This window comes from Citrus clementina, unplaced genomic scaffold (genome assembly GCF_000493195.1).
Source record: "Citrus clementina cultivar Clemenules unplaced genomic scaffold, Citrus_clementina_v1.0 scaffold_3, whole genome shotgun sequence".
In the NCBI taxonomy this organism is placed as follows: Eukaryota; Viridiplantae; Streptophyta; class Magnoliopsida; order Sapindales; family Rutaceae; genus Citrus; species Citrus x clementina.
In genome coordinates, this window is record NW_006262339.1 from 27824296 (window position 1) to 27838680 (window position 14385).

Consider the following 14385-nt stretch of genomic DNA (forward strand, 5'->3'; position numbering starts at 1 on the left):
TGCACGCATAAAATTAGCCAATTATAGATAATAACGTAATTAGAGATTAGAGTTTTAGTATAAAACTCATGCCACTTAATAGTTAAAAATGATGTTAATGTTATAATTGAGCTCCAGACACATCCAACAAATCTTGGCATGGTTGGTTTGAAAAACTCAAAGTTCAAGAGCATAAAACTTCTCTTTTTTAGATTTGGTTTGCGCAATAAGCACTTGAAAACCTTCGTACAAACATCATCACACGCATAATTATATCCATAAAAAGTAGTCTTTGCTTGGTGCTACCTTTAAATATGGGGGAAAAAGAAAAGTGATGAATTATGATTGTGTGTACTCAATTTGTAAAGAAATAAGTGCACATTAAAATGTGTGAAGGAGGGGCCTCTCCAAATTCAAATTAAAGATTCATATATAGTCCATATCATGGCCGGATTCTCTCTATATGATAGCACTAACAGCAGAACGTGTTGGTGGAGCTTTTTTTTTTTTTTTTTTTGAGGGCTTAAGCATTATAATTAGTTATAGTTAATTATTGCAACAATTATTTGGTGATCATAGAGAAACCTACAATGATCAAATTAGAACCAATTGTGAGCAGCCAAAGTAAGGAAGCAGCTTTGGATTTTTAATTATACTAATTTTAGTCACTTTGTTCACCGAATGGCACTGAAGTGGGCCTTGTGCACTGAAAAGGCCCTTGTTAATGCTTTTGTTCTTGTGATGACATTGAAATGGGCCTGATTTTGCCAGACTCATTCTGCCACAAGTCCAATAAACTGTTCTTTCTTTAATTTTTTTTTTAATTTCTTTGTCCACGTTTTATTTACTAAATTCCAAATTATTTGGTAACTAAAGTAAATTAATTAATTACAAATATGAATAAAAGTAAGAAAAATTAAATTTGGAGAAAAAAGTGTAAATACAATATGCTTTATCAAATTTTGATAAAAATAAGATAAAATCAATGAAACAAAATAAAATCTTAACTATCCTAACAACCCTTAGTTGAGTTGGTCGACACCTCCTTCAATTCAATCATTCCATTAACTTTAAGATGGACGATTCGTATCTCTCCAATGATCGTGAGAGTTTATTTTCTCTTTTTATTGACACCATAAATAACAATGTGAAAACAAAAAAGTAATAAGATATATAGTTTTTCTCATTCCTCTAGGCAACTTGTATTCACTTACTTAATAATTGACAAACTGTTTGCATAGTTGGTCTGGAATTTGGACACCCATCTAAGCATAAGAGGGCAACCTCCATGATTGATATCAGTTTCTCTTGAACATCAAGCGATGGATGTGGAAGCCGATGGTCCAACATTGCGTTAAATTCAATGTTAATGCTTGAAGATGAAGACGAAAATAATGAAAGAAAATCTCCTGGATGCTTTCCCTTGATTACTTCCAATGCTAACACTCCAAAGCTATACACATCACATTTTTCTGTTATCTTCATTGTGTAAGCAAGTTCTGCAAGGTGCAAACCAAAATTACCATGTGCTATAAGCAGGGACCTAAGTGGTAAAAACAAACTTTAAGAGGGATGAGAATATCATTCTCCCTACGGATAACAATGACAAGGAATGAATAATACATACCTGGTGCAACATACCCAAATGTGCCTACAAGTTCTGTCCAATTGGATGAGTTTGGCTTGAGAAGCTTAGCGGTTCCGAAATCTGAAACACGAGCTTCATATTCCAAATCTAGCAACACATTATTGCTCGATATGTCTCGATGGACAATTGGTGGAAAGCAATCATGGTGCATGTAAGATAATGCATCGGCTACACCTGTTATAACATTCATTCTCTTTCTCCAGTCAAAATCTTCTGATGCAAAATTGTTGCTCAGGACTGTTGCCAAGCTACCCCTGTTAATGTATTCATAAACCACAAACGAGTGTCGCACATGGGAGCAAAAACCATAGAATTTCACTATATTTCGATGTCGTATCTTTGTCAGCGCCTTGATTTCATTCAAGAATTCTTTTTGATCGGACATCTGATCATTAGGAAATGGAGAGTTAAATTTCTTAACTGCTATCTTATCTCCAGATGGCAACTTAGCTCTGTAAACACTTCCGTGTTCACCTTTTCCAATGCAGTACTTAGCATCGAAATCCTTTGTCCTTCTAATGATTTCTTCGTACATAATTTTACCATCAAAATCCAATACTGAATGAAATATTCCTGGAGTATCGTTTTTACTGCTGCAGCTTCCTTGACTTTGTGAATCCCTCTTCCATCTTCGAAACATAAAGACCATCACAACATAGAAAATTAACAGAGCAAGTGCTCCCAGAAGAGGGAACAAAATTAGAAACCGCGTCTTTTTGGAGGCTTCTTCATGGGACATCAAATCACTAGTGCCATTAAAAGTTGAGAAATTATTGCCTAGAAATGATTCCCTAGGGGCGTTTCGGAATACTGTGCTATTTGGAATTGGACCCCTTAATTCATTATATGATATGTCAATGCTTAACAAGCCTGACATTCCCATAATGCAAGCTGGAATCTGACCTGAGATGTTATTATGGGAGAGATTGAGTTTCTCCAGGCTTTGCCAAGCGCATATTCTGGATGGTATGCTACCTTTGAAAAGATTATGACTCAAATCTAGTTCTGAAAGATGGACCAACAGTGCCAGATCCTCTGGAATTTCTTGACTAAACTGGTTGTGGCTGAAATTTAGGTAGAACAACTTGAACATGAAACCTAGAGCCTCTAGGATTGAGTTGTTCAATCTGTTTGAGGATAAGTCAAAGTACTCAAGTTCGGTGAGTAAACCGAGTGCTCTAGGTAAATGCCCGGAAAGTTGATTCCCCCTCAAAATGAGCTTGTTTAGAGAAATCAACCTTCCAAGTTCCATTGGGATCTCCCCAGCAATATGATTTGAAGAAAGATCAAGTACATGTAGTTGAGATGAATTTCCAATCTCTGGCGGTATCCTCCCAGTAATATTATTTCCGGAAACATTCAAAGTGCCTAATCGGTGACATTTTCCCCAATTAGATGAGATTTCACCGTAAAAATTGTTGTGACTGAGATCTAAAAATTTCAAATTTGGATAAATGCCAAAATCTTCAGATATATTTCCAGTAAGATTGTTCCGTCCGAGATGTGCTCTGACTAGGCTTCTACAATTTCTCAAGTTAGGAATTGAGCCCAGAAAATGGTTATCATTTACAGTGAGTATCTCAAGCAATCCACTTCGGCAAATATTGCGAGGTAATTGCCCTGTGAACTGGTTTGTATCCAACATCAAATAACTCAACTTCATGAGGTTTCCAATTTCTTCAGGAATGGAACCGGATAGCTTGTTGTTATGGAGGGATATATATTTTAGGTTGCTCAAATTACAAACAGGCGGAAAAGTATCACTAAATTGATTTAAACTCAAATCCAGACTGAAAAGATGGGTTAGGAGGCCAATTTCTGGTGGTATTTTTCCGGAGAACTCATTTTCTGATAGGTCAAGGTACTTGAGTTTTGAAAGGTTCCTAACTTGAGGTGGAAGGGTACCAAAGAAGCCGTTAATGCTAAGATCAAGATATGCGAGATGAGGAAATGATGAGAATGAGAATTCCTGGAGCGTACCTTTTAAGCCTGTACTTGTCAGGTTAATGCTGTTGACTCTTCCAGCTCGGTTGCAATGAATTCCAGGCCAAGCACATATTTTGGTGGCATTGGCAGGATAATGAAGAGCCCAAGAAGGCAGGAGAGAACGATTCTGGTTTTGGTCAAGCTTGATTTTCCATTTGAGAAGAGCATCCGCTTCTTCACGGCAATCAGGAGAAACAGTAAATGAAAACACAAAAATTAGGATGAGGGAAACTACTACATTCAAGATTGGTGACCCTGACCCCATTGATGTTGCAAAAACACAAGATCAATTACAGAAAGAAAGCAAAGATAAACTGAAGTGACTGAAATTGAAAAGATAATTTGATTCTTTGTCTAGCTAGGCTCCCAAAAGCACATAAATTAATTAAGAATCGGCACAGAGAACAAGCTACATTCACTCGTTGAGTCTACAAGTCAATGTAAACTCGTCAACGCGTTCAGACCTTTAAAGGTAAGTCAAATTTTAAATCAAGGGAACCCCACCCATTAATTACATATCTATAATTTCCCTTTGTATTTGTCATATTGCCAAAAATTTCCACAATTGCTGTCTTCTCTGACTGTGGCTTATCAGTTATTTAAGTAGGGGTACAATCTGTCCACAAAGAAGATGAATGGCATTCTCTTTCTTGAAAATTAATGTAAGCATATCAAATATTTCTTGGAAGCCCACGATGACGTGTTTATTTGTGGGACTGGAGAATTAAAATCGAAAGTAAAAAATAATTGATAGTGTTTATTTATTAAAATAAAAGAGAGAATGTGAATAAAATATATGAGGCTCATATATTTTTTGGACTAAAGAATGAAAATTAAGTTTCATTGCTTGAACTCATCATTTTACCACACCTAAATTTTATAATTTCGCCTTTTTCCTCAAAAAAATTATTATTATATCTTAATGTTATTGCTATTATTGTTTTAATTGTTGCTAATCATTATTATTGTTGTTGTTATTATTATTTTCATCATCATCATCATTTTTTTGTTATTATTATGAATAAAAAATATTTTTTAATTAATAATCATCATATTATAATAAATAATAATAAATATGAAAATAATTAACTAAGGACATTTTACTATTTTAGTGACTTCAAATAATTCATTCCTATTTTTAGACAGAGTAAATACATCAATGTGAATAAAGCCCATTCTGATTTTGATTCCAATTCCTATAGTTTAAGTAAATAACTTATTTTGGTTTCCACTTCCCATTACCATTCTAACATATCTCGGCTCCTGCGCATTCTAGTTCTAGTCCATTCTAATTACCAATTGGTAAATGATTCCTGTCCATTCTATTTCCAACCTATTCTGATTACCAATTGGTGGATGCATAGAACGGTGAGTGTAGTTTCTATACATGTTTTATTAGTTGACTTTGAATCAGCGCCACTCCAGAAATAGCCTTTTTCTCTGTAATTTTTCATGAATTTTCTTCTTCATCCTTTTATTGTATATGGCAGATCATTTTTTAAACTTAATGAGACACATATGTGAAGTTAAATTATCATAGTTAATTTTTTAGCTTTCATTCTTCTGATCCCTAGTGTGTGAAGTAAAACATTTCATGTGCTTATCCAATGTATAGTTCAACATTGATGTAAAATCAAACATATGAAAAATTAATTAAAATAATTGAGCAAACTTTAGACTTTAAATAGCAACCAAAACTAAACAAAGTATGCAAAGCTATGAATTATACGAACCTTTTTTGTGCTTACCTAATCTTTTATCACACATATATTTATAGCAGTGCATGGTTAAAATTTAAGTACTCATGTTCTTATCTAATAACACTATCGACCATAGTTTTTAAAAAGTAAATCTGTATAACTACCAAAAAAGGGACAAATTTATAAAAGATAAAAACAGTGAGTTTCCCCGCAAACAAAGTAAGCAAAAGGGGATCTAGATGAGTAATAGTAGAAGTGTGATTGGAAAAATATGTAAAAACACACACACAAAAAATTAAAAAAAATTTATGGCATCCCATACTAGCTAATTATATATCTTTTTCCCCTTTCTTAATTTGGCTTTCACGGCTCCAGTGCTTCTTGGACTAAATTCAAAATCCAGTGCACCTAATCTTTTAGTAAATTGAAGAACAATTACTTCAAACATAGTAAAGCAATTAAGTGAAAAAAATAAAATAAAAAGAATAGCTAGTTTCTATACATGTGTTGAGTAATGAAAAAGCCAGCTTAGCTATCTCCTCATCTTTCACCCTGGGGCGAATCTCCCCGGTTGAATGGCACGAGCAGATTCTTGGTAATACATCTTGTATGGAGCATATGCCGACTAGAAAAGAGTACTGACCAGAGGTATATACTGACCAGGTACTCATCATTCAAAGAAAGAGGACACGATCTCACAAACTCACGACAGTTTCGCCATGCCCCAAACCGCTGGGGAGAACATGACGCCCCACGGTTACCCACGATTTAGTGGGTGGAGACCCATGAAGGTCCATCATCACTCGAAAATGAGGGGCATGGAGAATACTAAAAAAACGTGGGATGATTGCCTATAAAAGGCCAAGAAATCGATGAAAAATGGAGAAAAAATTGAGAGAAAAAGGGGAAACTCTGCCAAATTATTATTAGAAATTCTCATATACGAATCTTTGATACATTTCCTATAGAGAAGATTACAACTAATCTATACAGCTTAAACCATACTGTTTTCCCGTAAACACCTTGTACTGACTTAAGTATTGAAGGGTTTACGCCGAAAAAACCACCGGCGTCTCTGATTTATTTCTGTGAACCCAGGCTTGGAAGGAAGAAGAAGGGTGATTTCGGTCCCAGGAGCTCGGGCAGTTGCTGAAGCCGGTGGAGTGAAACCCCTTCTCCATTGTCAACACAAGCGTTGGTAGAACAATTTGGTCGATCCAAAGGCGACCAAATTTCAGCATCAATATTTTGGCGCCGTATGTGGGGAGTTGGATAAAAAGCTACCACCAAGTTAATAATCATCATAGGAGTAGCGGACAATCGGTTATGGATGCGATAAGGAAGGATGCCCTAGGGGGCAACAATGAAACTGGTGAAACGATCACTCTATGAGAAATCGCAAGTGAGGCTAGAGAGAGAATGATGCAAGAACAAATGGAACAGATGGAGATGGAAATGGAGACTCTCACAGCTATACTGTATGAGCTGAGGGATGAGCGGAGAAGGGATTATGAGACCACCGCGGTGAGAGATGAAGCCATTGCAGAACCCAGCCATCGGAGGCGTAGAATCGAGGAGATCCCTCAGTTGGGGGAGCAACCCTATGGGGTACATCCCCATAGAAGTGCAGGTCGGGTCCCAAGAGAGCGCATGGATGAAGGGAGAGACCAATCTCGCTCTGGGCGAGTTTTGGGAATTGATAGCCGAGGAGCAAATGTTGAGGGAAGTGAGCTGAGGCAGCGGCTGCATCATGCCGAGCAGGAGCGTGACCAAGTAACTGCACGCGATCCTGACCGGGCTTTAGAATTGGATGGTGAGGTGCGACGGTTGGCGCAGGTGATGGATGAGATTCAGGGCAAGAGGAAACCATCGAGCTTAAGGATAATGTTGGATGATGAGTCTCCGCTATCAGCCGAGATCATGGGTACCGTGATCCCTAGAGATTTTCACTTTCCTAACCTTAAATACTCCGGGAGAAGCGACCCGCTGGTGCATATTAAACGTTTCAATGACATGACGGGTGTGCAGGGGTTAACACCAGCTCAGAGGTGTAAGGTATTCCCATTGACACTAGAGGGACGATCCCGAGAGTAGTACCGTAAGTTGCCGCGTGGAAGTATAAGAGGCTATGAACAGATGTGCCAAGAGTTGGCTAAGCAGTTCTGCGGAGCAGTAGCCCCAAAGGACGATATGATAGAGTTGATGGGGATGAAGCAAGAGGAGCACGAATCCCTTCGGGATTTTGTGAAGAGATATCATCAAACCATGCTTGATCTGGGGGCTTTCAATCACCCATAAGCGCTGAAAGGATTAAAAGAAGGTATGGGGATAGGCCGATTGTGGTATAACCTGAGAAATCCCATCATTCAGAGTTATTCGGCGGGATATGAGTAGGCAATGAGAAATAAAGAAATTGAAGAGGACAAAACAACGAGGATAAAGAGTGAACAACTGGAGGAGTTGAGGCGGAAGAAGAAGAGAACACTGAGTGGGAGCGGGTCGGGAAAGCAAGCTGGGGAATCATCAATAATGGGGGGAATATCAGCTTGGTCCCGCCCTTACCCGATAACGCAAAGACCACAACAGTTCCAACACAGCCGAGCTCAACCTCAACATCCCCTATTCCCGGAGCGGCAGCAAGAATTCCGGCAGATGGCTGCCTATCCTTATCACAACACTTATAGGGCATTGAATGCGGTTAACCCTAGAGCTGGCCGACCAAACCAGCCACCCCCAATCCCAGCTCGGGACGATTTTCACGACAGCTGAACAATCCAATTGATTGACCAGAGCCCAGCGTATAAACAGTACACCCACTGAAAATTTTCGTAGAGGAACTATATGAGAAGATTGAAGGACAAGGCCTCCTATATCCCCCTGCCCCTGTAACCATCCCCCTGCCCCTGTAACCAAATCAGCTCACAAATGGGATCAAGGCAGGTTTTACAAGTTCCACGACAATCATGGTCACACCATCAGCCAGTGCCGAGATTTAAAAAACCAAGTGAAGGATCTGGTGAGGAATCGATATCTAGATGAGTATGTAGATGGGGCATTACCTGTCATTGAGTCACATTATATGTTGGGGGATGGAACTGAAAGGAATCTGGAACGCGAACAACCAACCATCCGGGTAATAGCAGGGGGGCCAACACTGGCTGGAGATTCGAACATGGCAAGGAAGAATTAGAGCTGGCAAAATTTGACACGACCCGATTACCCGACACGAACACGACATAAATAAATGGGCATGGGTCGTCAAATTTAACACGATTATTAAATGGGTCGGGTCCAGGTCAACACGATTTTTTTCCATGTCGGGTTAGGGTTAAAATTCTTGACCCATTTACCCGATCAATAACCCGATTATATTTTCTATTTTAAGATAATTTACATATTCTTATCATTAAAACTCAAATATTAGAGATGCTTTTTTTTTATTCTTTAAAAGGGTGAATATAAATACAATGTTTTATTTATAAATTTTAAATACATTTAGAGCTTCAATAGTGTAAATGTGTAAAAATTGATAGACATGTATATTTTATAATATTGATATATAATATTATATATATATATAATACATATCTACCAATGATAGTGTGTAAATATTTGATGTAACTTTTGTTCAATATATAGATATTAAATGGGTTATTGGGTAACCCGATTATTTTTCCGTGTCGGGTTTGGGTCTCAATATTTTGATACGATTATTAAATGGGTCGGGTTTGGGTCTACCTAAATATGACACGACACGAAGCTGACACGACACGAACACGAACACGACCTGATGACCCGTTTTGCCAGCTCTAGGAAGAATTATGGGAGATATGGTCTGACCAGTAAAAAATTATTTTTCAGTTTGCCAACAGCCAAGAGGGCGAAGGTAAGGCAAGTTCCCATTATGTGGACAGATGATGATGAAGAGGATGTCTTATACCCTCGTGAGGATGCATTGGTGATTAAGGCGACAGTGGCTAGTAAAGAATTCCAGCGAATATTGGTGGACACAGGCAGCTCGGTCGATATACTTTTTAAGTCGACCTTGGATGAGATGGGAATCGCGAACTTGAAATTGGAGCAGACGAACACATTCTTGAAGGGATTTGAAGGATGACGGTTAACTCTCATGGGGATCGTCGAGCTGCCAATTACTGTGGGATCGAAGCCGTTTGAAAAGACAGTGATGCTGGACTTTGTTGTGGTGGAAGAAAAAAGCCCCTACCAAATAATATTTGGGCGACCGTTCATGAGGGTAAGCCAATGTGTTATATCCACGCATTACTTAGCATTGAAGTACAGAGTAAATGGGGTTGTGGGTGTAGTAAAGGGTGACCAAAGGATGGCGAGAAATTACTATGCTACAGCCGCCAAAGAAACCTTACAAGTTACGGCGCTTGATAGCCGAGGAGATTTCAAGAAGGGTCGCCAGGAACCAGCTAAGAAATTAAAGGAGGTTCTGGTGAGTAAGGATGACTCGAACATAGTAATGAAGATTGGGTCAGGGTTGGGTAAAGCTACAAAGGGTGAACTGATAAGATGCCTACAGTCTCATGCAGACATATTTGCCTGGTCGCATGAAGACATACCAGGAATTGATCCCGAGGTGGCCTGTCATAAATTGGCTATCAGAAAGGGGGCTAGGCCGGTAAGATAAAAAAGGAGATGCTTTAACCAGGAAAGATACGAGGCCATAAATGCTGAGGTGGAAAAGTTGTTGTGAGCAGGATTCATAAGGGAGGCTCAATATCCAGAATGGATCTCCAATGTGGTGTTGGTAAAAAAAGCAAATGGGAAATGGAGAATGTGTGTGGATTTCACAAACCTCAACAAGGCATGCCCGAAGGATGACTTCCCCTTGCCCAAAATAGATCAGTTGGTTGACTTAACGGCAGGCCACAGCCTGCTCAGCTTTATGGATGCTTTTTCTGGATACAACTAGATACCCATGGACAAGCAGGATGAGGAGAGCACCACGTTTATAACTAACATGGGTTTGTTTTGCTACAAGGTGAAGCCCTTCGGCTTGAAAAATGCAGGAGTAACGTATCAGAGGTTGGTGAATAGGATTTTCCAGCCGTTGATTGGACAAACCATGGAGGTATACGTGGATGATATGATTACGAAGTCTAAGAACTAAACAGATCATGTACGACATTTGGAAGAAACCTTTGACCTGCTGAGGAAGTACTGAATGAAGTTGAATCCGGAGAAATGTGCATTTGGAGTTAGCTTGGGTAAATTCTTGGGGTTCCTAGTGAGCCATCGAGGGATAGAGGCCAACCCAGAAAAAATACAGGCAGTGATAGAAATGAAGTCTCCCCGAACAGTTAAGGAGGTGCAAAGCCTTACAGGGAAGTTGGCGGCATTGAACCGGTTCATTTCACGGGCCACGGATAAATGTCACATTTTCTTCTAAATTATGAGGAAGGGAAGGAAAATGGAGTGGACAGCAGAATGCGAGGAGGCATTTGGGGCAGCTGAAGGAGTATCTTGCCAGTGCCCTACTGTTATCAACTCCAAGAGAGGGTGACAAGTTGTATTTGTACTTGGTTGTCTCCAAGTGGGCTACCAGATCGGTGTTAGTCAGAGAAGATGTGGGAAAGCAACACCCAATGTACTACACTAGTAAGGCCCTGGTGGACACAGAAACCAGATATCCCCTGATGGAGAAATGGGCGCTGGCTTTAGTAACGGCAGCACGTAAGCTCAGACCATACTTCCAACGCACCCGATAGTTGTGATGACTGACCAACCTCTTCAGCAAACGCTCTTAAAACCAGATGCATCTGGTCGGTTAGTGAAATGATCTGTAAAGTTGAGCAAGTTTGACCTAACTTACAAACCCCGAGGAGCGATCAAAGCCCAAGCCTTGGTCGATTTTGCGGTGGATTGTACGGTGCCAGGGGAAGGAGTTCACGAGGAGCAACTGGTTGAACAAAAAAAAAAAAAAACAGAGGAGGTGTGGTTGATAATGGTGGATGGATCACGCAGTGAATAAGGATCTGGAGCAGGGGTGGTGATATGGAGCCCAGAGGGGGCCGGGGTATCTTATGTAGTAAAGTTTGAGTTTCAGCTCACGAATAACTAGAGAGAATACGAAGCCTTCATTATTAGGCTTAAACTGGCACACGCGCTACGAGCAGAAATGGTAGAGATCCGAGCAGATTCCCAGTTGGTTTGTAATAAGCTCAATGATCATTTTCAGGCAAGAGAAGAGAAGATGAAGCTTTATTTGAAGAAGGCAAAGCAGATGATTGGGCTTTTCCGAGAGGTAGAAATAAAGTAGATATCTAGGACAGAGAATTTCCGGGCAGATATGTTGGCCAGAATGGTCGCGATTGTAGATCCAAAGTTGCCCAAGTCAGTCCCATTAGAAGTAAGGACTTCGCCAAGTATAGGGGAGGAAATATAAGTAATGAGGGTGGACACCGAAAGCTCCTGGATGGACCCAATTATCTCGTACATCCGCGACGATATTTTACCAGAGGACATGAAGCAAGCAAGGAAGTTGAAATGTCGGGCAGCAAGGTATACGTTACTTGATAGGATACTTTATCGCCAAGGGTTCACTTTACCCCTCTTGAGATGTTTGGACGACGAGGAAGCAAATTATGTGCTACGGGAAATACATGAAGGAATATGTGGCAACCACTTGGGGGCAAGGACTTTAGTATTCAAGGCACTACGACAAGGAAATTTTTGGCCGACTATGCACCAGGATGCAAAGGAGATGACCAAAAATTGTAAAGTCTACCAAAGCTTCTCGGATGTCCCTGCTCAGGCCCCAGAAAGGCTGACCGCTATGTCATCCTCATGGCCTTTTGACCAGTGGGGGATTGACCTGATTGGTCCATTGCCCAAAGGCCGAGGAGCTGCAACACATGCAATTGTGGCTATAGATTATTTCACAAAATGGGTGGAAGTGGAAGCCCTTAGTCAAATCACGGAGAAGAAGACGACTGGTTTTGTCTGGAAGAATATCATTTGTAGATACGGAATCCCCTATGCCATCATAACGAACAATAGAAGGCAATTTAACAACCACAATTTCAGAGAGTTTTGCCAAAACTTGGGCGTAGATTTGAAGTTTTGTACCCCGGCACATCCCCAAGAAAATGGGTAGGTAGAGGTAGCTAATAAAGTTATAAAGAAGCTCCTGAAAACCAGGCTGGGAGAGAAGAAGGGAGGTTGAGTCGACGAGTTACCAGGAGTGTTATGGGCCTACCGGACAACCCACAAAACCGCCACGGGAGAAACCTCGTTTGCCTTAGCTTTCGGTCATGAGGCAGTAATCCTAGCGGAAATTGGGGTGGGAGCGCATCGGACAGAGTATTTCAATGAGGAATAGAATGACAAGCAGATGTGTATGGGCCTAGACTTATTGGAGGAAAAAAGAAAAGGGGCCTCGCAGAAAGTAGCCCAATGCCAACAGAGGATCATGCGCTATTACAACAAGAATGTACGTTTAATAAGGTTTCAACGGACTCACTTCGCATGGCTTAAGATGTTCTTATTCGTGCAGAAGAGATCACTAGTTCGAACAAGTTTGGCCTAAATGGTCCGACAAGAAAAGTGGAAAAATGGATTGGGTGGCAACCCCCTGTATGGCCTTAGTGCAAACTTAACTCAGATGGTGCATGTAAAAGAAACGGGGGTTCTTTTGCTGGAGGAATTCTTCGGAACTCTAACGGGAATTGGGTTAGTGGCTTTGCAATGAACATTGGGTATTGGTCGGTCACAGTTGCTGAACTATGGGGGGTTTATCAAGGTCTGGTTATGGCTTGGGACCACGGTATTCGCTGGCTACTTGTTGAAGTCGATAGTCAGTGCGTTTTTCAAATGCTGAATAATCTTGAAGAAATGACTAATGAAATACTCTCCGCTAGTTTCGTCCATCAAAGAGCTTATACACAGGAATTGGCACATTTCTGTGAACCATGTTTACAGAGAGGCAAATTTTGCTGCAGACTCAATTGCGAATTATGCTTCCGACCCTCTGATTGGCCTTCACAATTTGAGTAGTCCCCCAGCTTGTGTCATTCCTTTTCTTCTTCACGATATGTATGGGGTGACTCACCCCCGAATAGTGTCCTTGTAGCTCTTTTAACAGAGCCCCTATTGAATCAAAAAAAAAAAAGAAAAAAGAATATAGGCCTGAAGGATTAGCAGCTAATAGCATCATTTTGGCTGCACTTGTGGTTCCTTATGATGGGCATTGCAGTGCGAGTGCATTTGCATCTCATTTGGAACTTGAGAATGATAAAGAGAGCTTGGCTAATCTTATGGATTTGATAATATGGAGGCGCTTCCGAGACCGTAACTTCTGTCGGAATTGTTCTCCAAAGGTGTAAAGACTCGAGCAACTCAGCAAGTAAAAAGATCTTTGCAATGTCTTGGAGCATGAGTTTCATCCTCTGGAACTTGCCTCAGAGGTACAACCTTTGTTGGCCAAAATCTCGAAGTTTAGGTTGTAAGCTGCTTGATCAGTTTTTTTTGTACCATAAGTGCAACTTTCTCGTTATGTTCCTACCCTTCAAAAGCTTGTTACTCTGAGGTTGCTCCAGCAGGCGTCTGGGATAAACACTTGAATCGGCAAAGAGACTTGGCCGGCAGTTTTAAGAATATGTCAACGATGATATCTAAAGGAAAGGTGGCTGCCATTGCTTCTACAAGTTGTTGAAATACAGAATTTTTTTTAATGGTCACACTGTTAACATGAGAACGACAGGATTTCAGTATAACAAAGGAAAGATGCAATTCTATTCCCATGACCTCAATGGTGTTAAGTAAACTTCTACAGCAAAGAGAATAACCAAAAAAAAAAAAAAGGGGAGGACAAACACGAGGATTGTATATAAGGACTTAGTCCAATTAGATAACATATACCACATGTTTTTCTTGATAAGGAAGTCCAAAAATCATTAACGCATTTGAAAAGGTTCCCTATCTTTATACCATTCCCAGGCTGACTGCAACAGCCATCTCTTTTTCGCCAAAATTTGTCCAGGGTATGTGGATTATAGTGTTGATAGAGACATTGTCACTAGAATAGTACAGGTGGTTCTATTC

General features: G+C 40.2%; 1 protein-coding gene across 1 annotated transcript; it reads right to left on the reverse strand.

Annotated features, from left to right (window-relative positions):
• Positions 1–1094: 1094 nt before the first annotated feature.
• LOC18048104 (MDIS1-interacting receptor like kinase 2) lies at positions 1095–3997 on the reverse strand. The gene is made up of 2 exons (XM_006442081.2): positions 1607–3997; positions 1095–1478 (listed from the first exon to the last, which is right to left on the reverse strand). The coding sequence occupies exons 1-2, from the start codon at positions 3876–3878 to the stop codon at positions 1186–1188; spliced, it is 2565 nt and encodes an 854-aa protein (XP_006442144.2). The 5' UTR covers positions 3879–3997; the 3' UTR covers positions 1095–1185.
• Positions 3998–14385: the final 10388 nt, after the last annotated feature.